Raw genomic sequence first — 26,263 nt, forward strand, 5'->3', positions numbered from 1 at the left:
AAAAAATTGGGAAAAAAAGGGGGCTTTTTTTTTTTTTTTTTTTTTTTTTTTTTTTTTATATATCCAGGTATCCACCTTACAGTGACTAAACCTTGGAGTCTACACCTTGGCCCCTCAAGCTACAGACAGGTTAAACAGCAGGTTGTGCTCCAAACTGATCAGTGCTCAAGAGTCCCCCAACTGATCTGTCAAAGTGCCAAGCAAGTCGTTTCCCATTTTTGCACCTTGCCTTCCAGGAGAATATCTGTCTTCTAAGAGCCTTTCAAGAATCGAACTCACGACCTCTGATCTACCAGCCTTGAAACGCCCTCATCTTTGCCAATTGGAATGTGCCCTGAGAGGCAAATAAGGACGACTTTTAATATAGAAGTTGTGGGTGCATGTACCCAAATTTGGAAGTCAAGTGATTGTGCCTTTGAATTATCAATTTGGCATCGCACCGAAATGTATATCTTAATTCCTTCTATTATCTCTTCTTCACCTACTTGTCAGCTTCATATTTTTGTAAAATTAAGTTTAAGATATGCCAATACAATTCATCCTATCTAATAATCTCATATAGAAGTACGGGTAATTATTGATAATGGCATTTTACAAGCTTTTCTAGTTCTCAGATCGATGTCTAATTTAAATTCGAGAAATTTCTTCTCTCTAATACCCAATTTGAAGATAAATTGAGCAAAATGAATTTGAAGCTAAATTGGAGCTTAAGGATGGAATAGAGGAGCTATCAGGATGTTGGGAACTTGATTGGAAGCTTTGAAAGTGTAGTTGGATGAATTCACAAGTTTTGGGTACCAAATTCTATTTTTGGAGAAGTTTGGCTACCAACTTGAACATTCTCAACACTTTAGAGGATCAAATTTGCAGAAAATAGAAGTCGAAGGACTAAAAGTGTATGGAAACATGAGCTGATGGACTAAACCCATATTGAAACTACGAATGATGACTCGATGAGGGACCAACTTGGGATTATCGAAAGTTGAAGGCTTAAGTTGACAAAATCAAAGGCAAGGGACTTACATGGAAGAAATTGTATAGTGGGGGGCTTGGTATTTAAATAAGAAGAAAATAAATGGCAAGGCATTATCTTCAAAACTAGTAAGCATTAACGAAAAGTAGCTGAATTTCTATAACAAGATCCCAAAAACTCAAATTTGCTGAAAAAGGTCAATATTGATAAAAGAGAGTCATTACAAGTACATGATACATAGATCAAACGAGAAAATTGATTGCAGAACACATTGCATGGTTTTCATACTCCAGGAAAATAAGAAAGATTCTCAAATGAGCCAATATGGGTGAAAGAATGAATCACGGGAATATGTTCGATCATAACACGGCCTTCACCACCCTTTCTAATTGCAGCCATAAATTCCTGGTTCATATCATACACTGTCAGCTCTTCAACATTGGCAAGTTTGCTGATGCCCAATGGAGGCATTTTCAGATTCTGACATCTACGGAGTGATATTTGTTGAAGTTCAGGCAAAGCATTCGTTTCAAACACTATTTTGTCTAGCTCTGGAAGTTCTTCAATAACCAATTTCTTTAGTTTTTGGAAGCTCGAATCTTCAAATACTAACTCCTTGCCAACATAACAATCGACCAGTTGAAGCTCCATGAGGTTACGCAGGTCTAGAAGAGAATTCAGTGGACTGTAGTACAACTTGGACCACTTCAGAACAATTTTGAACAGATTATCAAGAGAGGAGATCCATCTCGGGAATTCTTCGAGGCGTCCTTTCAAGTATAGCCGCTGAAGAAATTTAGGAGGATTGACCAATTCACCCAGTTGAAGATACTCTTTCTTAGTGGTTGTACTTAGATCCAAACTATTAAGATTCTTCATCTTTTCAATAGATTCGCACAAGTCTCTGCTAAATTCTTCCGGGATCCCAGTAAGTCCCAGCTTCCTGAGTTGGCTCAAATTTTGTAACTCCCGTATGATCCTACCACTTTTGCAAACCTTCACAAGAGACAATGCCTGTAGATTAGTTAAGTTTTTAATCCCTTCAAACACCTTAACTCCTCGTATAGAGTCAAAATCTGTAAAATTCTTCACAGTTTTTTTGCTAGCGAAGAGATGCCGGAGATTCTTCAGGACACGGATTTTTTTTGGAAGCTGGATCACATTAGTCCGCTTAAGATCCAATGTTTCAAGGTAATAAAGCTTCTTTATGGACTTGGGAATCACCTCTATTTCAGTATCCCTGAAACTAAGATACTTTAGGAGGCCGAGATGAACAAATTTTTTTGGAAATTCTTTCAGAGTTGAACCTTGCAAGTCCGAGATTCTTAGCAATCTGAAATCCTGAAATTTGTTTTCAATAGCAGTGAGAGAACTATTGTCGTTGCTGAAGAGGAACATGGAACGAACACCAGGGAAATCCATCTGAATGTTCCTTGACGAACAAGTGGAAGCACTCTGAACAGATAGGCGACGTACTTTCTGGTTTGGACTGTTTTGCTTTGAGAAAACTGATACAAAATTCTCGTCCTTGCATTTCTGAACAATAAATTCACGCAAAAGGTTGAGAACTCGACAGTTTTTTGGTCGACCATCAAAATTCCTTCCGGAAACATGAACCAAATTCCTCATAATCAGTTGGTTAAGATAGTCCTCGGCTACCTCTTCAGCTGTTTTCCCATCTGTTTCCATCACAAATCTTTCCGCTACCCACAAGCGTACGAGCCTCCCACAATCAACAGAGTAATCTTCCGGGAAAATGCTGAAGTACAAGAAACAACTCTTAAGATCACTTGAGAGATCCTTGTAGCCAGACAACAGCACACTCCCAATACCTGACAGATAGGAACTACTTCCAATTTCATATCCAAGGCCGGCGTGAAATTTCTCCCACACATCTGGATACTTGGGTTTCTGTGATAGCACAGCACCTACTGCCGAAATAGCAAGGGGTAGTCCTTCACATCTTTTCACAATTTTGTTAGAACAATCCTTCAACTCTGAAGGACATTCCCCATTGCTATCGTGGAAGGCCTTTTTACAGAAGAGTGTCCAAGCATCTAGCCATTCCAGACCATTCAGGTTATGTATAAATCGGTTTGAGGATGCAAACGAAGACGCCACGTCATGAGCCCTGGTGGTAACAATTATTCTGCTACCAAAGACATCATCTGGCAGAGCATTCATAATGCACTCGTAGTGTTCTACTCTCCAAATATCATCTAGAACAACAACGTAACTCTTTTCCATCAGGTAATTTCTTAGATTAGTCAGAATATCTCCAGCTTCACGGTGATATGGTTCCTTTCTAGATGTACGAAATTGATCTAGCATACCGCTTAAGAGTTCCTTGACATCAAAGTGCCGAGACACATGAACCCAAGCATGGCAATCAAATTGTCCAAAAATGTTTCTTTTCCAGAACACATTCTTTACGAATGTCGACTTCCCAGAGCCACCAGGGCCGACCACAGCTATTCTGACTAGTCCCTTTTCTCCCCCCGAAGGTGTTGGAATGATGCGATCATCTATCAATTGACGAATAAATTCTTCCTTGGGTTTTTTATACCCAACCAGTTCATCGTCAAGGAGAAGAGGACTCAATTGAACTCGAGCAGTGCTTGTGCCAGAACTCCTTGTATCTCTTGAAGGGGGGTATCCAGCGGGATCGAAGATTCTCATTTGTGAGCCCATAAGTTCGATAATTTTGTTGATGCTTGTGATCTTGTCGGAGATCTCTCGAAGAGGATAGCCATGCTTGATATTATGGCTCACCTTGAAAGATTTCCGAATGATTTTATTGCTGCGAAATTCATACATGCTGTGCAGGGAAACATCCTCAAGAACATCCTCCATCTCATAAGCAATGTCTCGAACTTGTTCGACTTGATCTTTGCGCAACCTACTGCCGTGCTCGATAAGGTCGTCATTATCCTCTATGAAGGCCTTCATCCTCCTCAACAAACGTATGATATTCTCAATTTTATTCTTCATATCACCTTCATCACGATCACCTTTCTTGCGATTAAGGTGTAGGCTGATGGCCGGGAGCGCCATCTGAAGTGAAACAAATGCTGAAGAAATAGCAGTTTCTGCCATGATTGTTGCTTCTTCTTTGACGTCAGAGCGGAGGATCCTTTGTGCACCACCGTGGAATTGAGACAGACGAGAGAAAAAAGCACGAGAAATTACCGAAACTCTTGCGCTAAAAAACGAAAAGGAACTGTGTTCAATAATTTATTTTATGGCAACGATCTCTCCAATGGGATATCATTTTTATTTATACAGCAACATATGCTTGAGGTGATCGATGTCATTATCATACACCGTGTTTAGGTCTTTCCGTCGCCATACAACATTTACAACTCGCTTTGTGGAAATCGAGAGACACACGAAGATTCCTAATGAGTTGAACGAGGAAAAGTAAACATATTGACTATGTCGAGATTCCAATACAAAGTACATAAGGAGAAATATTTCAGTAGAACGGTCGTATAAAGACTTTGTCATAGATCCTTGCAAACTATGATTTTTTTAATTTTTTATTTTTCCCTCCAAACGCTGATAAATAAAATGAAACCAAATAAGTTTGCAGTTCAAGGTTAACAAGAAATAAATCATTACAATTTTCTTTTTTTGGCATACAAATTTGTTCAACTCTAAATATAGGAAAACCTCAATAAGTGAATGTTCGATAAATTGATGATCTTGTTTAAACAATAAAATTCTTAGATCCCAACTTGAGTCAGTGTATTAAATTAATAACCCTGTTAAATGCACAAGATAATAATTTCTTTTAGATCCTTTAAGGCCAAATGAATATATAAAATAATAATTGCTTAAATTTATAAAAGTTCATAATTATACAAATTAACAAACTTTTAATTTTCAACATTTTTTTGTTAATTCGCCTCTTTCAAAAATACGCATCTAAAGTCTTTTTGTGTGCTCACAGATAAAAATTTAAAATTTCACCACATTCATATTTTTTTTTCCTATATGTATTATGGTAAAATATAATACAAGTTATACAAATATAAGATAATTTATAAATTAATAAATTCTTCATTTATCGATAAATTAATAATCTTTCTAAAATGATAATTTTTCTTGATCTCAACATTATTATTTTTATAGAGGTTTTGCTAAATTAAAATTATAAAATATGGCATTTGACATGAGTTCAATACCAAACATTGAGATGAGTCCAATCTGTAAGCCTGACAAAATCCTCCTTTACAACGAAGATCACAAATTATTGTCTCTATTGGGCAGTTTCACAGAAAGTTGAGTTAAAGGATTTAGTTGGAATTGAACAAACTTTGACCCCAAATGTATACATTGAAATCAAAATATAATTTTTATTTTTTTTTAATAACGATTTTCAAAACAGTCCAACTCGTAATAATTTTATCCAACAGTTTGTAAAAATAAAAATTAGAAATTAAAAAATTAAAGGCTACATATATGTTCATAAATAAAAAAAATGTATGTATATGTAAAAAAATATGAAGTAAATGTGTCACTTAATGAAATTTTTCAATGTATACTTTTTTGTATGTTTTTACTCATAAGTGATATTTTACCTATAATTAAATTTTTATATATAAGTTAATTTTTAATTTAAAAGTGAATTTTTTACATATAATTTATAAGTAATTTTTTACTTATAAGTAAATTTTCAGTTATAAGTTAATTTTATATTTATAGATAATTTTTTTACGCAAATGAATGATCTTACAACTTTTATAAAGGTGAATTTTTATCTTACTAGTAGTATTTTTTTTTTTACTTTATAAACAATTTTTTACATGAAATAAATTTTTGTCTTATAAGAAATTTTTTTAGTTATAAAGTTACTTTTGCTTATAAATTACTTTTTTAATTATTATATTTTTATTTAATCAAAAAAATAATGTATAAGAAAGAAAACGTGAATTAATTATTTTGTCTATAAGAATTACGTTTAAGATAATCAACTAGAATAATTTGTAACTGGGAGAATATTTCCAAAGCAAAATAACAAATATCTTTTGGTTTGGACCAAAAATTATATGACAGAAACGAGAGAAATGTTCAAGTCCACCGATTTTACGTCCATAAAAATGTTGAATTCGATCATGTAATTTCCACGAAATACTTATCAACTATTGTATTTAGAAAAATGAGTCAATCAAAATAACCAAAGAACTGGTCCTACAAAAAAAAAAATAATAATAATAAAGACAGGAGACTGAAAAGTCCCATAAAAAACAAAATACTTTTGAATCTCAAAAGATAATTTTCAATCTCAAAAGTACAACAAATATGATATTTTATCACACAAAATCATAATCAACAAAAATAATAATAATAATAATAATAATAATAATAAAATTATTCTTTTTATCAGCTGTATATTGATAAATTGATCAAATAGAAATTCATAGTGTTACTTTTTAAGAATCAAAAAAATTTGTGCCTAAATAATGGATGCTAAGAAGAACAATAGGCATGGATCTTAAAGTACTATTTCGGCTAAGAAGAACAAAGGGCATGGACCTTAAAGTACTATTTTGGCTAAGAATTAATTTATTTGTACCAAATATCTTATCTAATTTTTGACCGAATTGACAAGTGACTCCCCCCTCTTGGAGGGGCGCCTGTCCAATCCAATAAGGACGCAACACTTGTCAATTCGATCATTCATTTGGTAAATGATTTGATACATATAGCATCTTTGCAAAGGACGAAGCAGCAGCCAAAATAGCAAGTAAAATTAAAAATTTCATAGTTACAGAAACGCTTCACAATCGAGAAATATTAACAAAAATACAAAAGCCAAAAATCAACAAGAGTCCACGACCCGATTAGTGATTTAGTACATATAGCATCTTTGCAAAGGACGAAGCAACAGCCAAAATAGCAAGTAAAATTAAAAATTTCATAGTTACAGTAACGCTTCACAATCGAGAAATATTAACAAAAATACAGAAGCCAAAAATCAACAAGAGTCCAAGACCCGATTAGTCACAACCATTTTCTAAAATGGGAAGCATCCTTCTTGTAAAGTGTTAATATTGACAAAAAAGCCAGTGAATTGTATACACAGCAGCTTCTTCACCTCTGCATATCAAGAATTGCTAGCATCTGTCTCAACCATTCTGATCTCAAAACGCTCAGGTGGCGTAGCTCTTCCAAAATATCAATATAACCGCTCAAGGGTCGTCCACGGACTTCACAGGTGTATCTTTCAAAACCGAGCCTCAGAGCATCATTAAGAGAACCACGAACATCATAACCAATCCTTCCAAACGTTTGCTCTACATGATTAAGATAACCACCGAATATTCTCCTGCATTCATTTCTAATGGACGAGTGCCGTGTTAGTCCATTGTGCAAAGGCATGTCATTTGTAAATGTAAACGGACAAGATGGAAGTCCTCTATCAAATAATGCTGCTGGCTGATGTTCAATCTGGATTGGGATCTCTTGATATTTTACAGTTACTAAGTCTAACTTCCTCTTCCGTACCCTCGCCAATTTTGTAGCCCCAGCAGTGCAGAGCATGAACTTGAAGGTACTGCACTTACCCAATGGAAATGGCTCGTCACACTTGGAACCTGCTCCCTTTTTATTGGTGTAACCTGGGTAGTCCTCAATTTTGAAATCAGCACATTCAATCAACTCTAAAGCATAATTTGATGCAAGATCCTCAATTTTCCACTTGTTGAACGGATACGTCGTCTTGTGGCTAACATGTATTTCGCCATTTTCTTGCAACATGTCACGAGCATTCCTAAAAAATTCACAGACAAGATTCGTGTGCAACCTGCAAATAAGATTTACGAAAGCATAATCCTCTAACCTGTACAAGAAAAATACTAAAAGAATTGCAGCAGAGAAAGTGATGATCACTTGTGCAGTCACAGTGATTTTGAACTATGTCATAATGAGAAGGAAACTAATAGAGCAACCCAACTAGGAATGGTTAAACTATAGATAGCACAAACTGTGAACTTCAGCTTATTTTCTTCATTGAGAGATACATAGACTTACTTGATAACTTTGGGCTTGTGTTCTTTCCCATGGAAACCTGCGTGAGGAAAGTTATAAATAATTCGGTCGAATTTCCGTTTTTCAAGACCTGGATGAAGCTTCATTTTCTTTACATCCACTTCATGTAAAATGGAAGCCCCATTAAATTTCAAAGCAAACAGATTTGCGTTTGCATTCTTGTACTTTATGATTAACTCACCTGTTTGAACAAAAGGAATTACTCGGACATTAGATAGCCCACAAAAAATTGAAAGGTAACAGTGATCAAAGCACAAGAAATAGATTAAAGTTAGCTAAAGGACATACAAACAAGTGAAAAAGCATTAACCTCGAGGAAACAAAAAACCACAGAAGTAAGAAGCATTTTACATTCAAGAGCAGTTGTGGGTTCCAATAAATTCTTTGAACCATATGGACCACAGAATATATTATAAACAAGCAAAAATAAAATAAAATTAAGAACAATCAATGAAAGCACAAAAACATCAGGTAAACATGTGAATCCATTCACAGATTCCCTCAGTCCCTCGGCAGAACATAGAACTACAGAGAGAAAGAAGTAGAGAGTAAACCAATCTAATGACGCCGTTTCTCAAGAAAAAGAAAGGGGAGTAAGGGCAAACCATAGGAGTCGAGGGAAGAAGCAGTAATGTTGGATGCAGTGCCAAAACCGAGAGCCAAAGACAAAGAAAACGAAAAGTCTCCTTCCCCCACTAACAGTATTTGATGAAGCGATGAATAGTGTTTGATCCATTTTTCTTCCTCAGTTTCCATACTTTCTTTCTGGTTTACTAGTATCCAATGAAGACATGGATCTATTCTTGATGAAGAGAGAATTAAACAGGTGTTCACCTTATGCAATTATTTGAAAGGACGTTTCAAAAGAATGGCGTGGATTGCATCGCCATTCTCGAGTAATGGGTTTGATGGGGCGTGTGGTTTGGACATTGGGTGATTTTGTCGTAACGATTTTTCGGTTCTTACTAAGGAAAAAATGACTTGGACAGTTGGACCTTCAATATAAATAATAATTCCAAATTTGAATAAATATATAAAATATGCCCTTCTTCCATAAATATTAAAATCAAATTTTTAGTATATTTTGATAAAAGTCGATGAAATATGTAATTAAAAAATTATGAGACCGATAAAATTTTGTAGCTAAATTTAATTGTTGGCAAGCGTTATATATACCTATTCCATAAAACCAGAACTTACTACGCTGCATTTTTATGAAAAAACATTGTACCTCAAAAATTTCAAGGCATAATGGTCAATAACACATTGGTGGAGAATCTGTTATTGATATGGAAATCATTGATCTCGTCGGAAATGTGGATATTTCACCATTTTTGTTCATCATATCTTTAGCATTCTTCAAGAACTAACTCACCATTTTCGACTTCTATGCTTTCTTCGAATGAAGAGAAAACAAAGTAGTTTAACAACAGACGTACATATGAAATTACAAATAACTAACAAATAAAAACTATATACACTACATTACTTTTTCATATTTTAACGACACTCAGACATCACCAAAATTGGACTATGTCCCATTCCTTAAAGATACACGAAATCTATTTGCCTACATTATCAAGTAAATTAATTAACACGCTGAACTTGAGCCTCTTCTAAGCCCAAACTTGTACGTTTTGCTTGGGTAACATAAAAAATTATCGTTACGACCAAAGCCACATTTGGTGCGATAACCTGGATAATCAAAGTGACTAAATTTCGCAGCCTCGATCAGTCCAAGTCCATAGGAAGAAGCCATGGATTCTAACTTCCATTCAACATGGAAATTATTGGTCTTGTGGGTTATATGAATTTCACCATTTTCACTGATCAACTCCTTAGCATTCTTGAGAAAAAGACTCACAAGTGTTTTGTGCTTACTGCATAGGAAGAAAAATAACGTCATTTAATTGAAGATTTATACATGTTATTACAATAAAGTCGAAAAATGATGTCATTAACCAAAAGAATTACAAGAAGTTGAATCAAGGACGAGGGATAAAATTCTCGGTGAAATAACAAATTAATGATAACTCACCATAGTTGAGCCTCGCGGGATAAATGCTTAAAAAAACCAGCATATGGAAAGTTGAAAATTATTCGATCAAATTTCATTTCTCCGAGCAAGTGATGATTTGAAATATTAGTAGCATCAATCCCATGCATGACCTTGCTCTCCCTATTCCTTAGCTTCTCGATGTTGGACATTGCATGCGTATAATTTGCTTTCAGAAAATCTGGAAATTTAACACGCGAAACCTTAAACGTTAAATATACACACTGGGATACCAATCTAAGTCATTGTCAAACACGACATACAAATTTCATATCGTCTAGGTAATTATACTTTTGTTACAAAAAGCAAAACATCTTCTGAACAGTAGAAGGTGATCCAACTAATCTTTTGGAGAGACAAGGTTGTAAGAAAAATTTTATTCAAGCATTAGTTTCTTTTTGAGGAGTACGATTTCATTTATTTTCATCTCTCTTTGTCCTAGGGGTTGAACTTTGATATTCTATTGGAAGGCCTCAATATGAATTAAAATAGGAACTGGCATTGACGTTAAGCATGGCAATCTACTGCAAGATGTGGTTTGTAATTTGTATAACATTTTCAAGAATATATCTGAGATTATGCTTTCTTCATAAATTTCCTCAAATTATTATTAAGATCCTCAAAATGTTACACCAATTGACATAAAAATCTAGCACATCTTACTATCAACATAACCAGATCATATATAATTGAATTTACCAGCTGAAACTGAATTTTTGTAAATGCACCTCGGAGAGAATTTTTTAAAATATCATACCTTCAGAATCGAGAGAAGTTGCAATGATGTTGGGAGCAGAACCAAAAGCCACAGCCAAACTAGCAGAGAAAGAGAAGTCTCTTTCACCCACAAGCAGTATCCTGTGGTTACTATTATAATGTTTTATCCATTTCCCTTCTGCCACCAAACATTCTATCTCCTTTTCTTCCTCAACTTTCTCCCCAGAGTCATCCGGGCCTAGCTGATTTTGGTCCTTTTCAATGAAAACAGCAGAATCCACAATGTCAAATGCGTTTTTAAGGGCAAGAGAGCAATTAAAGGTAGGTACATCAATTAACACATCCAGCCCTTTAGTGTAGTTTGAGTCTTCGTCCTCGACGGACTCTGTCCGGATTGCAGAAGAAACTGGCGGATTTTGCAGCCATGCAGCACTGGCATACGCTTCATTTTCTGTGTTTGAGTATTCCCTCTGCAATTCCAAATCTGAAGGAGGGGAATATGTATCAGCATTAACATGCGATTCAATATCTACGTCGGAATAAATCCTCTGCCATTCCAAATCTGAAGGGGGGACATAGGCAGCACTTTGGCCCGAGTCCAAAGATGAATCTGAACTAGGCGAAGAAATCTCTTGTAAAACTACATGATTTTCAACAGGAAGTATGGGGCCTGGTTTTCTTGGTTTTGCAAGTAAAATAGTACAGTAGATCTTCCTCCATAGATTCTTGAAAATCTTACACACTGATGCACAGAAAGAACATGAATGTGGTTCTTCCTTCCTTTCTTCATTTTCTCCTTTACTGCCCAAGGATTTGATGAAACTATACACAATTCCCATTTTGTTGATCGTCAAATAATTTCACTTGAGCTGCAGTGAAAGATCCTAAATTTCGATAAAAATAAATAAATAACGAAAAGATAAATATGTAGTTTCTAATGGAGTTTCTGGATTAATTTTTAGAAATCATAATCTGTTTTGGAAAGCCACTTATGCAAGTTCCCAAGAATTTTTACTTCCGCTTTTTCCTATTTTTGTTTCCAAGAATTGTGAATGGCGAAGTCGAAATTGGGAATCTCACTCGATAAGCATTCATCAATTAGCCTGTCGACCAGAAAAAAAAAAATTATCGTAAAATTTTCTTGTTTGTGCAAAAGTATATTAATTACTTATAACTTTGTAAGTAAATTCTTTAAGCTCTGCGAAATATATAACTAAAAATTCAAAATCTTGAGCTAGTAAAGTATCAAATTCATCAAACCCAAACATAATTTATCAAAATGCACTTTTACGTGAGATAATCAGTCACTGCTCTCTAATTTAGCTCATTACAGACTGTTGAAGCAACCTCCATCAAGATAATATAAGGTTTTCTACGAATGTCAAATCTGTTTTTTAGATACTAGTAAGGAAGAAGATGAGGGTAGAACTTAATTACCATATTAATTGGATCACAGCAAAATGATAGTCACCAGATGATGATCTTGTTGCATCAAATCGATCATCATCTCCTGAAATCAGCCTTACTTGATTTCACTGGCCGAAAATAGAAAGGAAAGCATAAACTGCGATTACTGTCAGGATGATGAGGAGGAAGATCAAGACATGGTTTGTGGAGATCAAAATTTTGATTTTTATATAAATTGAAGTTTTAATTACATATTTAATAGAGTTCACGACTTTCTAACCATATATTTCATCAACTTTTATCAAAATCTAAAAATCCAATTTTAATCACATCAAACTTATACTTAGTGATGAAGATACTTTGAGAAACTTGCTACTTTTGACTAGATAGTGATTATAATTTGGCTAAAGAGAAAAGCAATTTGTTGTTGCTACTTTTGTTATTTGGCACGGTATGTAGTATTAATATTTTCATTCCGTACCTTAGAAGAATATATTGAACTGACCGTACATATTATATGCAATTAAGGAGTTGATTGGGATGAAACTGCACCAGCTTTGATGGACAAAAGAAACGGTGTATTAAACAAGGATAGACGAAATCGGATGGCGTGAACGCTCGAGGAGACAGGCTCCTGGTTGATTCCATGGCATATGCTTGTTTGGTAGAGATTATAATTGGATTAGAATAAGAGGAAATTTCATATTTGATTTTGACTTCAAGTTATATGGAACTTATAATTTATCTCAAACGTGCACTAAGCACTATGGCATAGATCATATGGGCAACTCAACTTATAATAACTATTCCAGTTCATTTTTGTTAAGATACTTATAAGGATAATTTCGTCTCATTGATTTCATGAGATTTTAATATTTATATTCTTATATTGTCATTGTTGAAGACGCTGATTAATTGATTAAAGTACAAACAAAGAGATTTATTCTCAAATTGGTATTTCATTGTTAATCTGTGGTTTTGCAATTTGTCGATCATTCTTGTTTAGTAATTATCATGCATTGCATGCATTAGGTGGTATTAGACTATATTGTAACGTCCCGAAATCTTTTTTATCTTCATTATTTTATTCTTTTATAAAAATAGGCTCGACGTGTTACTAACACCTTCTTTATCTAATTTAAACGGAAATATCACTTTCATTAAGTGTTGTAAATGCATAAAAATAACCATTGAAAAATGTTCATAATATTCAATATGAAAATGTTCTTCAAATAAAAGTTTGACATTTATCTTTTCTAAAAAGTTTACTTGGTGATCTCATAATCATCACTCGATCAATCTTCCAAGTGTCCAAACGACCCGTTCTCATCTGAAAGATATTGCAAGAGTAAGTATTTTGAAAATACTCGGTAAGAATACATATACATTATTATTCACATGATATAAATATAAAATTGATATAACATACCGACATTTATTAGATTTAGAACTCAGGGAATTTCTTAGGAATCCCTACATCCCGTAGAATTTAACATATTTGAACAAATGGTCCATCTCTTAGGATTTAACATCTTTGACCCAACAATCCATTTAGAAGGATTTAACATAAAGTTCGACCCGAAGGATTTTATGTCAAAAATTATACAAATATCAAGGAATACGAATGTACCACTTTGCACGATATATTCTTACCTCAAATGACACCCAAAATTCTGAAAAAGTGGTTTGAAATGACAATATGGAAGTAAATAGAGTGTGTGTGTTAAAATAAAAATGAACTTATAAAATTTCTGACACAAAATACTTTGACCTCACACCCTATATAAATCACTAGCACAACCTTCAAGAAATTTAAAAAGGTTGGTGACATAATTCAAAACCAATGCATTCCACGATAATTAAGAATTAATTAAGTTGATTATTATTATCAAAGTTAATGGTAATTTTGTCTACTATCTTCTCATATTCCTACCTGAAAGTTTTCGTCCTTTTTTTTTCTTTTATTATTATACAAAAATAAAAAAAGGTGTGGAGAGAGTTGAATCATGTACGGAGAGTTGGCAAACTTTTCGAACAATGCAAGAAAAAAAAAAAAAAAAAAAAACTCTCCGCACTGTACAGAGAGAGTTAATCTCTTCACACAGTGCGGAGTGTTGGTCTACACCATGTCAAAACTCTTCGCACAATACGTAGAGAGTTGAACCATGTGCGAAGTAAAAGAAAGTGTGGAGAGGAAAAAAAAATCTTCGCACAGTGCGGAAAGAGTTAAATCATGTATGGAGAGTTGGCAAACTCTTCGCACAGTGTGGAGTAAAAAAAAAAACTCTCTGCACAGTGCGGAGAGATGACAAATCAACTCTCCGCACAGTACAGAGAGAAAAAACTCTCCGTACAGTGCGGAAAGTTGTTTTCAAATTCCTTAATTACAAGTTAAATTTCAAGATTGTAAATTTTTTGTATATACAACGAAACAGAGTCGAAAAACATGGCTCAAAATCAATTATGTCTTCTTTAAATTCCAGTCACAGCTCAATTTCTAAGCATGCAAATCATATTTATGGTATTGGAAATGAGCTTTCTCGTGATTCATACAATAAAACAATATGTGAGTTGTGCAAAGAAGGGGATATTGATAGTACCATGACATTACTTTCACAAACGAAGGCTCTAGGGTACCACCCAAATTCAATATTTTACACTTGCTCGATAACAACTCTTGGAGATTAGAAGCGGATACAATTTTCAATGAAATTATAATTTCGGGTTGTAAGGCAGGAATTAAAGTGTTCAATGCATTGTTCAAAAATTGTTTGAGAAAAAACCTATTGGAACTTGCAGATAAAATCCTGAGAGTTTTTGTTTTGCTCTTCACACTGTGTGGAGAGATAGTTTGTCATCTCTACGCACATTGCAGAGTCTTTTTTTTTTTTTTACTCATATGAGGAGATTTTTTGTCTCATGGAGTTTATATATATTAAAATATTTTTATTTTTTTTAATGTTATTGGCTTGATGCATGTGTGAAAGAATATTTGTCAATCACCATAAACAAAATTCTTCACAAAATGCAAAAAAAAAAATGCATAATAAATCTTCATATTACGCTAATAAAGTTACAATAATTTTTTTCTTTAACAAGTAACATAAAAAAATTATTTTTATCTTCAACAAAAAAACACATTTAAAAATTAGCAATTTCATAACCATTTTTTTTAATTCTCGAAAATACAATTATAAAAAAGGAAACAATATTGAATTACAACATTTAATACTTAAGAAATTCAATATTAAATAAATTTTATACATTTATAACAAATTATAAATCCATATATGCAGCTTACCGTATATGCTGTCTACCGTATTTGAAAATAACTTACTGTATTTGTACCTTACCGTATTTACAACTTAGCGTATTTGCAGCATACCGTATTTGCAAACAATTTACCGTATATGCTGCCTACCGTATTTGCAACTTACTGTATATGTTGTCTACCATATTTGTAGCTTACTATAATTTTATATACCGATTTTTGTACTTACAAATACTGAGAATGCAGAACACCGTACATTCACTTACCAAATCGAATTTCAAAAAAAATTTCAAATTTTTATTTTTTTAATATAAGCATAAAATAAATATTAAATATATATATGAAGCATAAAATATAAATATATATGAATATGATGCTCAATCTTCAATTTTTCAATATTGAATTACACAAAATTTAGAAATATAATCTTCACATTCAACTCAATTATATCAACACTATCAAAGAATACACGCAAAATAATTTATATAATCTCGTATATTTCTTATTCAAGTATGAAATATATAAGTATATTTTTTCTAGATGACACAATACTATTATGCAATCGTAAAAATAATTTGCAATTACTTTCTTATATCATGGAAATATTTTTAGATATTGTTTCAAAAACTTTCCAAAAAACTAAAATTCATATACTAATAAAAATACGATAAATACAAAATTCGTGCAATACATGTGACAGTCACTGTGTGGAGAGATTTTTTTTAAACTTCACACTGTACAGAGACTTTACCAACTCTCCGCATTGTACGAAGTTTTTTTTGGCCTTTTTTACTTCGTACTGTATGGAGAGTTTACACTTTGTGAGAACAGTGTCCGTACAGAATGCCATCTCTCCGCACTGTGCGGAGAATTTCGACATGGTGTTTGCCATTTGTCCGCACTGTGCGAAGAGATTTTATTTTTTTTTACTTCACACCGTATGGAGAGTTTGCCAACTCTTCGCACATGATTTGTCATCTCTCCGCACTGTGTGGAGAGTTTTTTCTTTCTTTTTACTCCACAGAAGGTTCGCCGTCTTTCCGCACTGTGCAGAGAGTTTATTTTTTTTATTTTTTTAAAGCTCATGGACGAAGAGTTTTTTTTTTCATGGCAGTTTATATTTACTAAAATTATTATTATTATTTTAATACCAGTGGCATGATGTGTAGAAAAATATTTGTTTGACATAATTATTTTTTTAATGCTAGTGGGATGATGTGTGGAAGAACTTTTTTTTTACATAAACAAAATGAAAAATAAAAAATGACATCATGCATAATAAAATTGGATTCAATTAATATTGCATGAATAGTAGACCTTCATTCCGCTTTTTATTAGAAATTAGATATGTTAATAAAATATTAAAGGTTAGCCCTTTTCTTTTTATTGGAATAATTCGGACAGTACTGACTCAAAATTACTTTTTCTTGAGTCCAAATTATATAATTTAATATGAGCTACAAAATGAATATAATATTTTATATATTTCGTCAACATCTAAAAACACTTAAATATTCGATCCAAATAGTTTACGATAAATTCTAAGTACAAGTGAGCAAAATAAATCTTCAACCTTTGAACTTTTAGGGTGACGACGAATCTAAACATAAATTATTTCATTTGCTAATTGACCCATATTAAGTTTAGACCCATATGAAAAATAGTAAAAAAAAGTTTGGCGTGTTACATATATTCCAAAGATGGTTTATGAAGGAGGTCGTGGTGTTTGAGGAGACAAAGGCGGTCATGATAATGAGCTTCAGCAAATTCGTTAATCAACTGAACGATAATTGGAGTCATGACCTTTCACACTCGTAGATCCTCTTCATTTATAACAATTGCTAGGGCCATTGGTGGGTTAGATTACTTGATTGAGTACCATTGTGAAAGCTTCTTGTTGTGCTTCTCTCTATTCTCTTCTTAGCTGTCGGAGAGTGTGTTCTACTTTTGAATCCTTTGGCTCAAGATTGATGTTCTTCTTGTCTTGTCTTCGCGTGTCAAGGATGCAAGTAAATTCATAAAAACAAACAAAAGCACTGAGATATTAAAGAGATTAAAGAAATTGAATTTAGTAAATTCAAACTAAATACAAACAATCCCAACAACAACCGTGAACAAAACTTGTTCCCTGAAATCTCACAACATATCGTAGATAAGTAATGAAGTGATGAATTTAGTATCGTTCTAAAAATATTGTTTATCTAGTTTTGAAATTATCTAAACCTAGTTTTAATAGAACGAACACATGTTTTTCTGAAATAATGTACAACAAACTTTTAGTTATATTTTGATCACATCATTTTAGACATGTCATTTCATGGTACAAAGATTTTTTATAAATTAGATTTCACCAAAGCTTATTACATTTCTTATTTAAATCATTTTAAGTACAAAGTTCAACCCCAAATGCTATTATTGGTGAAACTCTTTAATTTATAAGTTCTATGATATTTAATAATAATAGTAATAAAAATATAGCAATCATTTTTCATTATTAATGATTTTATTTAAAACAATAGCATAATGCTAACACTTCTTAAGTTTAAGGTTTGGGATATTTTACAATTGCAAAATCAAATTGGCCCATTTTTGAAACGTTGGTGTTCTACCGTTTGAAATGGAATGGAGGTAACCAAACAAAACTTAATCAGCATGCTGATCTAAAAGAATCAAAGTTCAATCACGTTATTTTCAACTTTCCTCATGCTGGAATCGACGGGTAGAAAGACATTAGGCAAATCTTCTTGCAAAAAGAATTAATTCGTATGTTTGTTTCTTTCGGATAGACCATCGAAGTCTTCGTACACAAACAATTTGCCAAGTAAATTTTTACTGCAAAGTCAATGTTTAAGAAAGTGGAAACAATTATTATATGTATTTTAGTGGGGAAGTGTTGAATGGCACTTCCAGGGATATCAAGCCATTGACTACAAAATTATTTGACATTTTCTACAAATTAAAAGGGTCAACGTATTTACTCAAAAAAATAATTTAAAAAATGAACAAAGTGGAATTCATAAAATTTTATAGCACGTGGAAATATATTTGGAATATTTGCGATTGAAAAATATTTGGAATGTTTTGAAACTACCCGTTAAAAGAGACGATCTACAAAACTTAATTTGGTCTTGTAAGGATTTTGTCACTTTGTCAGATAAATGTAACGGATGCACTGAAATAATTCGAGGTGGCAGCAAATGATTTGAAGGAAAAACAAACCATAATTAAAACAATTCAATGATGAAATGTCACGTGGCATTGTCATATATATTACGGCACTGTAGCATAATTGGTCTTGCAAAATGGGTCAACTTTCAAGACATTAGAAGAAGATCCTTACAAATTCAAACATTGTCACAATGTTTAAAGTACACTCGCGAAATAGAAATAATATTTACATATCATTATCAATGTATTTATTTTTTCCTTTACCGTATCAAGTGACTAAATGTCTTGTAAAATAGGTAAACATTCAAGACATTAGAAGCAGATCACACCAAATTCAAACGTTGTCCCGTTGTTTAAACACTCATGAAATAGAAATAATATTTACATACCATTATCAAAGTATTTATTTTTTCCATTACTGTATCAAGTGACTAACTTAACAGATGAAATTGTGCCCTTTTAAGACCAAATTTGTAAGTTTTGCTAGGGTAACAATGGAAATTTTTGTCACCCCCAAATCCACACTTGGTGTTGTAACCTTCATAATCAAACCGATTGAATTCCACAGCCTCAATGAGCCCAAGCCTGTGGGAAGAAGCCACTGATTCTAACATCCATTCTTCATGAAAACCATTGGTTTTGTGGGAAATGTGAATTTCACCATTTTCACCAATCATTTCTTTAGCATTCTTAAGAAACAAACTCACAAGTCTTCTGTGCTTTCTGTAGATAAACAGAAAACATGTCTTAAATAAAAGTCATTAACTGAAAGAATTATAAAACAAATTGACCTTAGTTGAGCCTCGCGAGATAAGTCATTGAAAAAACCAGCAAACGGAAAGTTGAAAATTATCCGATCAAATGTCATTCCTCCAAGCAAGTGATGACTTGCAACTTTTGTAGCGTCAATCCCATGCACGACAATGTACTCCCTACTCTCAAGCTTCCCGATGTTGGACATTGCACGCTTATAATTTTTCTTCAGAAAATCTGCAAATCCCACTAACGTGTAACACAAATCTTGAATATATATATATATATATATATAATATGTTTAACTAATCTAGTATCCTAAATATTCAGAAAGACAAACAAATTATCTTAGGCATGGATCCCATAAATAATAAATGGAGGTAGAGAATTTATGAAAATTTCTTACCAACGGAATCAAGAGAAGTTGCAATCATGTTGGAGGCAGAACAAAAGGCCACAGCCAAACTGGCAGAGAAAGAGAAGACTCCTTCACCTACGAGCAGTATCCTGTGGTTATTATTATAATGCTTTATCCATTTCCCTTCTGCCACCAAACACTTTATTGCCTTTTCTTCCTCAACTTTCTCTCCAGAGTCTCTCGGGCCAAGCTGATTTTTCTCGTTTTCGATAAAAACAGCAGAATCCACTACGTCAAGTGCGTTTTCGTGGGTAAGAGAGCATTGCAAAGTAGGCGCATCAATTATCACATGGAACTTTTTAATATAGCTTGAGTCTTCATCCTCGACGGACTCTGTCCGGATAGCAGAAGAAACTGAAGGATTTTGCAGCCATGCAGCAATAGCATGCGCTTCATTTTCTGTGTTTGAGTAATCCCTCTGCAATTCCAAATCAGGAGGAGGGGAATATGTATCAGCATTAACAGCGATTCAATATCTACGTCGGAATAAATCCTCTGCCACTCCAAATCTAAAGGGGGGACATAGGCAGCACTTTGGCATGAGTACAAAGATGAATCTGAAGTAGGCGAAGAAATCTCTCGTAAAACAGCACGATTTTCAACAGGAAGTATAGGGTCTGGTTTTCTTGGTTTTGCAAATAAAATAGTACAGTAGATCTTCCTCCATAGATTATTGAATATCTTACACACTGATGCAAGGAAAGAACATGAATATGGTTCTTCCGACCTTTCTTCATTTTCTCCTTTACTGCCCAAGGATGTGATGAAACTATACACAATTCCCATTTTGTTGATCTTCAAATATTTTTAAATGTGCAGTGAAAGATCCTAAATTTCGATCAGAAATATGTGGTTTCTAATGGAGTTTCTGAATTAATTTTTAGAAATCATATTTCTCTTCTTGAAAGTAACTATGCAAGTTCCCAAGAATCTTTACCTCTACTTTTTTCCTATTCTTGTTTCCAAGAATTGTGAATGGTGAAGTCGAAATTGGGAATCTCACTAAATAAGCATTCATTAAATTTTCATTTAACAAATACGGAAATCATCCCGGTGCTTAACATAAGCTAAGCACCGGTGCATAGGAAATCATTTCGGTGTGTATATATATACACACACATACATACTTATAACTTTATGTAAAAGTATAATTACTTTATAAGTAAATTCTTTAACCTCGACGAAATATGTAGTTCAAAAATCTAAATCTTGAGCTATAACTCGAAAGTATCAAACTTATCAGCTCCAAACATGAGATAATCAGTCACGGCTCACTAATTTAGCTCAGTACAGACTGGTGAAGCAATCTCCATCAAGATAATTTCAGGTTTTCTACAAATATCAAATCTGTTTTTTTAAATACTAGTAAAGAAGATGATGAGGGTAAAACTACCATATTAATTAGACCACAGCAAAATGATAGTCACCACATGATGATCATGTCACATCAAATCGATCATCATCGCTTGAAATCAGCCACACTTGATTTCGCTGGCCGAGAATAGAAAGGAAAACATAGACATCTATTATTGTCCGATGATGGGGAGGAAGACCAAGACTTAGTACGTGGAGATTAAAATCTTGATTTTTATATAAATTAAAGTAATAATTGATTTTAATTATATAAAACACAACTTTTCAAGTATATATTTTGTCAATTTTTATCAAAATCTACTAAAAATCTGATTTAATCCCACCAAACTAATTCTTAAAAACTTCAAACTTTTGACTAAATAATGATTATAATCAGGCTAATGAGAAAATCAATTTGCTGTGCTACTTTTGTTTTTCGGCACTGAAGTTTGTTATTTGGCACTGTACATATGACATTTTCCTTAGAATTAATATTTTCATTACGTACCGTCGTAGAAGAATATGTTGAACTGACGTTCATATTATATGCAATTAAGATGTTGATTGGGATGAAACTGCACCAGCTATGATGGACAAAGGAAACAGTGTATTAAACAAACATAGACCAAGTCGGATGGGATCAATTATAAGGACATTATAATTTATCTCAAATATTCACTAAGAACTAAGGCTTGGGATCAATTAATATTTGATTTTGACTTCGGAACTTATAATTTATCTGAAACATGCACTTAAAGGACTGTGGCCTGGGATCATATGGGCCTGAGTCGACTTAATAATTATTTCAGTTCTTTTTTTTAAATTTATTTAATAAGGATAATTTCCTCTTATTGATTTCGTAAGATTTTGGTATTTATATGCTTCTATTGTCATTGTTGAAGCCAGTTGATTATTGATTAAATTAAAGACAAAGAGATTCATTCCCAAATTGGTCTTTGATTGTTAATATGTGGTTTTGCAATTATTGATCACTCTTTTTGAGTCATTATCAAACCTTGCTTGCATTAGGTGGTATCAGAGTTATGTTCCGAAGACGGGTAAACTGAAGCCTTAGTACAATGGGTAGACGTTTTTTCACGACTTGCAACGGTGCTTACCTCCTTTATGGGATGTTTAGGACTTGTTTGGTTCGCATTCTTTTAGTTTATGGGTTTTATAGGATCATTTGCAACCGCACATACAAATAATAAAATATTCTACACATTCTCCCAAAAAAATTTCCTATTTTTTAACCACACATTCTTCTAAAAATACTGTTTAAAACTCATTTTCTCTCCAATTAAAGGGAATCAAATAGGCATTTAATTCCGAAACAGATTAATCATGTATGACTTCAGTTGGAAGTTCGGTTAGCCGTATGAACGATAGTGTGAGTCATGGACTTTCACACGTGCAGATCCTCTTCATCCATAAAAAAACACATGTTTTTTCTGAAATAATGTACAACAAACTTTTAATTATATTTTGTTCACATTAGAGATCTTCTTTCATGTTAGTTTTTTGATAAATTAGAGTTCACAAAAGTTTATTAGGTTTCATATTTAGATCATTTTAAGTACAAAGTTCTACTCCAATTGTTGTTATTAATGAAAGTCTTCAGTTTATAAGATATACGATGATGATGATGATGATGATAATATAGCAATCGTTTTTCCATATTAATGATTTTATTTAAAACAATAATCTAATGCTAACACTTCAAAGTTAAAGGTTTTGGACATGTTACAATTACAAAATTAGCCCTGGTTGCATGGCCATTATTTCTCAAAAAACAATGCTTTAAATTGTGAATTTTTGAAAAATGTGTGGTTAAAAAGTAGGAAAAAAATTTTATGTTTGCATATAGAATATTTTATTATGTGTGTGTATGTGAAAATGACTATGAAAAAAGAAATTGAATTTAAAGGCCATCAAATAGGGGTTTAAATTGGCCTATTCTGGAAAGATTGGATTCTTCCATTAATTTGACATGGACTGGAGGTAAACAAATAAAACTTAAACAACATGCTGCCTTAAAGAATCAAAGTTCAATCGTTTTATTTTCAACTTTCCTCAGGCTGGATTCAACAGGGAGAAAGACACTCCCATGTTGTTAGGCAAACATATCTTCTTGCAAAACGGAATAAGTTAAATGTTAGTGTTATCGGGCCCACTCGTGTCCACACCAACTAATTCCAACATTCTTCAACATATTACTAGTCAACGACGATTCGAATTTGAGCAGGGGAGAAGCTTTACAATGCAAGACAAAGATATTCAGGCTTCAACATCATATAAATAAATAGGATTGTATGGTAGGGATGACAGTGGGTCAGTTTCGGGCGTAGGCAGGGCCTTTTTTTTTTTTTTTTAATTTTCAAGTTATTCTATTATTAGAGAATAAAATACAAATTCAAAATTTTAAAATCCAAAGCAATTAATGCTCAAACTCACAACACCAATATCATTTCTTATCCAAAATTTGATATTATGTTAGGGTTGCATTTTGTTCTTTTGTAATTAATTTTAATTTTTTGTGTGCAGGACGAGATGGATTTTTCTGCCATCTCTATTGTATGGTAATGAACAATCAAAAACATATCAACTTAAGGTTAAATATCTAGCTCAAGAACTAGAGAATAACAAAGCAAAGAGAAGCAATAACTCCAATCTTCAATGCATAATGTTGCATTACCCTTCAAATGATACAAGGAGGGGTATTTATAGTGTCGCATACGAAATGGTGTCCATTGGATGAAGAGGCACACGAGGCTTCATCTCCTTAATCGAAACATCATATTCTAGGCATCAATTTAACCTCACTAGCTTGTGGCAGATTTAGCCCTTGTTTGGGCCCCATTTTTCCATTAAAATATATTTTTGAACAGTGATTTAACCATATTTTAATCATACATTTTTCAATAAAATAATATTACACACAAATCCTTTTTTTTTTAACCATAGATTCTCCATTATAATACTATTTAAAAAAAAAGGACCTCAAATAACCCCTTAATGCTCTTAAAGGAGGCAACCTCCCTGTAACTTATGTTGACAAGATTTTGACATATTACTCGTTACAGAAATCACATCAATCATTCTAATAGGATTCTATCAATAGGAGATCTTCAAAGGAAGTGGAAGACTATTGTATTGTGTCAAGAACCTTGCAAGAAAACATTCGCCACAACAAAGACACATCACACAAGAAACAAGTCCACGCATAACATGAATAATCATACATGGATTTGGAGGACTATTGTTAAGCCTCACCATCAAGACCCCCTGGACGAGCCTATGTGGCATCTCATATGGAATGGCATCTTACGAGAAGCTGGACAAGGCTCCTCTCCAATGTGGCAAAGCCCAAATATCGAAGCTCACTCACCGAAATAGTTGTAGTTCAGAGGTCCGGTCTGACGCTTGTTTGTGAGCCACTTTTTTAAACAACAATGATAATAATATGGTAATCATTTTTCCGTATTAATGATTTCATTTAAAAGAATAATATAATGCTAACACTTCTTAAGTTTAAAGTTTTGTATGTTACAACAGCAACATCAAATTGGCCTATTTTGAAAATTTGGGTTCTTCCATTTGACATGGATTGGAGGTAACCAAACAAAACTTAATCAGCATGCCGATTTAAAAGAATCAAAGTTCAATCAAGTTATTTTCAACTTTCCTCATGCTGGAATCAACGGGTAGAAAGACATTAAGCAAATATATCTTCTTGCAAAAGGGATTAAAAATTTAAAATGTTTGTTTAATAGATTTGTTTGCTTCCGTAGGTAGACCATTGAAACCTTCATAAACATACAATTTGCATTGTAAATTTTTACTGCAAAGTCAATTTTGAAGAAAGTGGTAACAATTAGTATATATATTTTAGTGGCGAAGAGGGTTGAATTGTACTTCCACGGATATCAAGCCATTGACTACAAAATTATTCAACATTTTCTACAAATTAAAGGACAAAGTGTTTCAGAAAAAAAATGAAGAAAAAAACAGATCAACAGAGTGGACTTCATAAAATTTTATATTACATGGAAAATATATTACGAATATTTGCAATCGGAAAAATATTTGGAATGCTTCGAAGCTACCCATTAAAAAAGATGATCCACCAAAAGTTGGTTTGGTCTTGTAAGGATTTAGCCACATTGTCAGAAGAAATGAAACTCATGCAGTGACATTCAAGCTGGTAGTTGATGATTTGATGAAAAAGCTAACTGTGTTTAAAACAGTTCAATAATAAAATACTACGTGGCATTAAGTCAAGAATTATGTATGATGACATTTTTGCATGATTGGTCTTGTAAAATGGGTCAACTTTCAAGACATTAGAAGAAGGCCACACCAAATTCAAACATTGTTCCAGTGTTTAAAGTACACTCACAAAATAAAAATAATATTTACATACCATTATCGATGTATTTTTTTTTTTTCATTACCATAGCAAGTGACTAACTTAACAGATGAACTTGTGCACTTTAAAGACCAAACTTGTAGGTTTTGCTAGGGTAACAATTGAAATTATTGTCACCTCCAAATCCGTACTTGGTGTTGTAACCTTTATAATCAGACAGATCGAATTCCACAGCCTCAATGAGCCTAAGCCTGTGGGAAGAAGCCACTGTTTCTAACAGCCATTCTTTATGAAAACCATTGGTTTTGTGGGAAATGTGAATTTCACCATTTTCACCAATCATTTCTTTAGCATTCTGAAGAAACAAACTCACAAGTCTTCTGTGCTTGCTGTAGATAAACAGAACATATGTCTTAAATGAAAGCCATTAACCGAAAGAATTATAAAACAGACCGACCTTATTTGAGCCTCGCGAGGTAAGTCCTTGAAAAATCCAGCAAACGGAAAGTTGAAAATTATTCGATCAAATGTCATTCCTCCAAGCAAGCGATGACTTGCAACTTCTGTAGCATCAATCCCATGCATTACAATGCACTTCCTACTCCTAAGCTCATGAATGTTGGACATTGCACGCATATAATTTTCCTCCAGAAAATCTGCAAATCCCACCAACATGTAACACAAATCATGATATATATATATATATATATATATATATATATATA

The 26,263-nt window shown here is 33.2% G+C and overlaps 5 protein-coding genes across 6 annotated transcripts in view; all 5 read right to left on the reverse strand.

Moving 5' to 3' along the window:
• Window positions 1–1,255: 1,255 nt before the first annotated feature.
• On the reverse strand, window positions 1,256–4,069 carry LOC111395135 (disease resistance protein RPM1-like). The gene has a single exon (XM_023021146.1). The coding sequence runs from the start codon at window positions 4,067–4,069 to the stop codon at window positions 1,256–1,258; it is 2,814 nt and encodes a 937-aa protein (XP_022876914.1).
• Window positions 4,070–6,755: 2,686 nt separating this feature from the next.
• Window positions 6,756–8,941, reverse strand: LOC111395802 (uncharacterized protein At4g26485-like). The gene is made up of 3 exons (XM_023021957.1): window positions 8,632–8,941; window positions 8,009–8,207; window positions 6,756–7,781 (listed from the first exon to the last, which is right to left on the reverse strand). Exons 1-3 carry the CDS (start codon window positions 8,780–8,782, stop codon window positions 7,070–7,072), a joined length of 1,062 nt encoding a protein of 353 aa, XP_022877725.1. The 5' UTR covers window positions 8,783–8,941; the 3' UTR covers window positions 6,756–7,069.
• A 488-nt stretch (window positions 8,942–9,429) lies between these two features.
• LOC111395803 lies at window positions 9,430–12,441 on the reverse strand. Of its 2 annotated transcripts, none has more exons than XM_023021958.1 (4): window positions 12,237–12,441; window positions 10,840–11,668; window positions 10,065–10,263; window positions 9,430–9,906 (listed from the first exon to the last, which is right to left on the reverse strand). In XM_023021958.1, exons 2-4 carry the CDS (start codon window positions 11,636–11,638, stop codon window positions 9,618–9,620), a joined length of 1,287 nt encoding a protein of 428 aa, XP_022877726.1. In that variant the 5' UTR covers window positions 11,639–11,668; window positions 12,237–12,441; the 3' UTR covers window positions 9,430–9,617. The 2 variants fall into 2 exon arrangements, with proteins under 2 accessions (XP_022877726.1, XP_022877727.1); XM_023021959.1 differs by having other exon boundaries at window positions 10,840–11,902.
• Window positions 12,442–18,955: 6,514 nt separating this feature from the next.
• Window positions 18,956–20,602, reverse strand: LOC111395136. Its single transcript, XM_023021147.1, has 4 exons — window positions 20,297–20,602; window positions 19,805–20,234; window positions 19,437–19,635; window positions 18,956–19,368 (listed from the first exon to the last, which is right to left on the reverse strand). Exons 1-4 carry the CDS (start codon window positions 20,600–20,602, stop codon window positions 19,077–19,079), a joined length of 1,227 nt encoding a protein of 408 aa, XP_022876915.1. The 3' UTR covers window positions 18,956–19,076.
• A 4,883-nt stretch (window positions 20,603–25,485) lies between these two features.
• The window catches only part of LOC111395804, a 2,799-nt gene continuing 2,021 nt past the window's right edge, over window positions 25,486–26,263 (reverse strand). Inside the window, exons 4-5 of the mRNA XM_023021960.1 lie at window positions 25,996–26,194; window positions 25,486–25,927 (exon numbers count right to left, since the gene is read on the reverse strand). Of these exons, the coding sequence (XP_022877728.1) occupies window positions 25,663–25,927; window positions 25,996–26,194 (464 nt within the window). The 3' untranslated portion in view covers window positions 25,486–25,662. The remainder of the gene's footprint in view (window positions 25,928–25,995; window positions 26,195–26,263) is intronic.

Source organism: Olea europaea, chromosome 6, assembly GCF_002742605.1.
Source record: "Olea europaea var. sylvestris chromosome 6, O_europaea_v1, whole genome shotgun sequence".
Classification (NCBI taxonomy): domain Eukaryota; kingdom Viridiplantae; phylum Streptophyta; class Magnoliopsida; order Lamiales; family Oleaceae; genus Olea; species Olea europaea.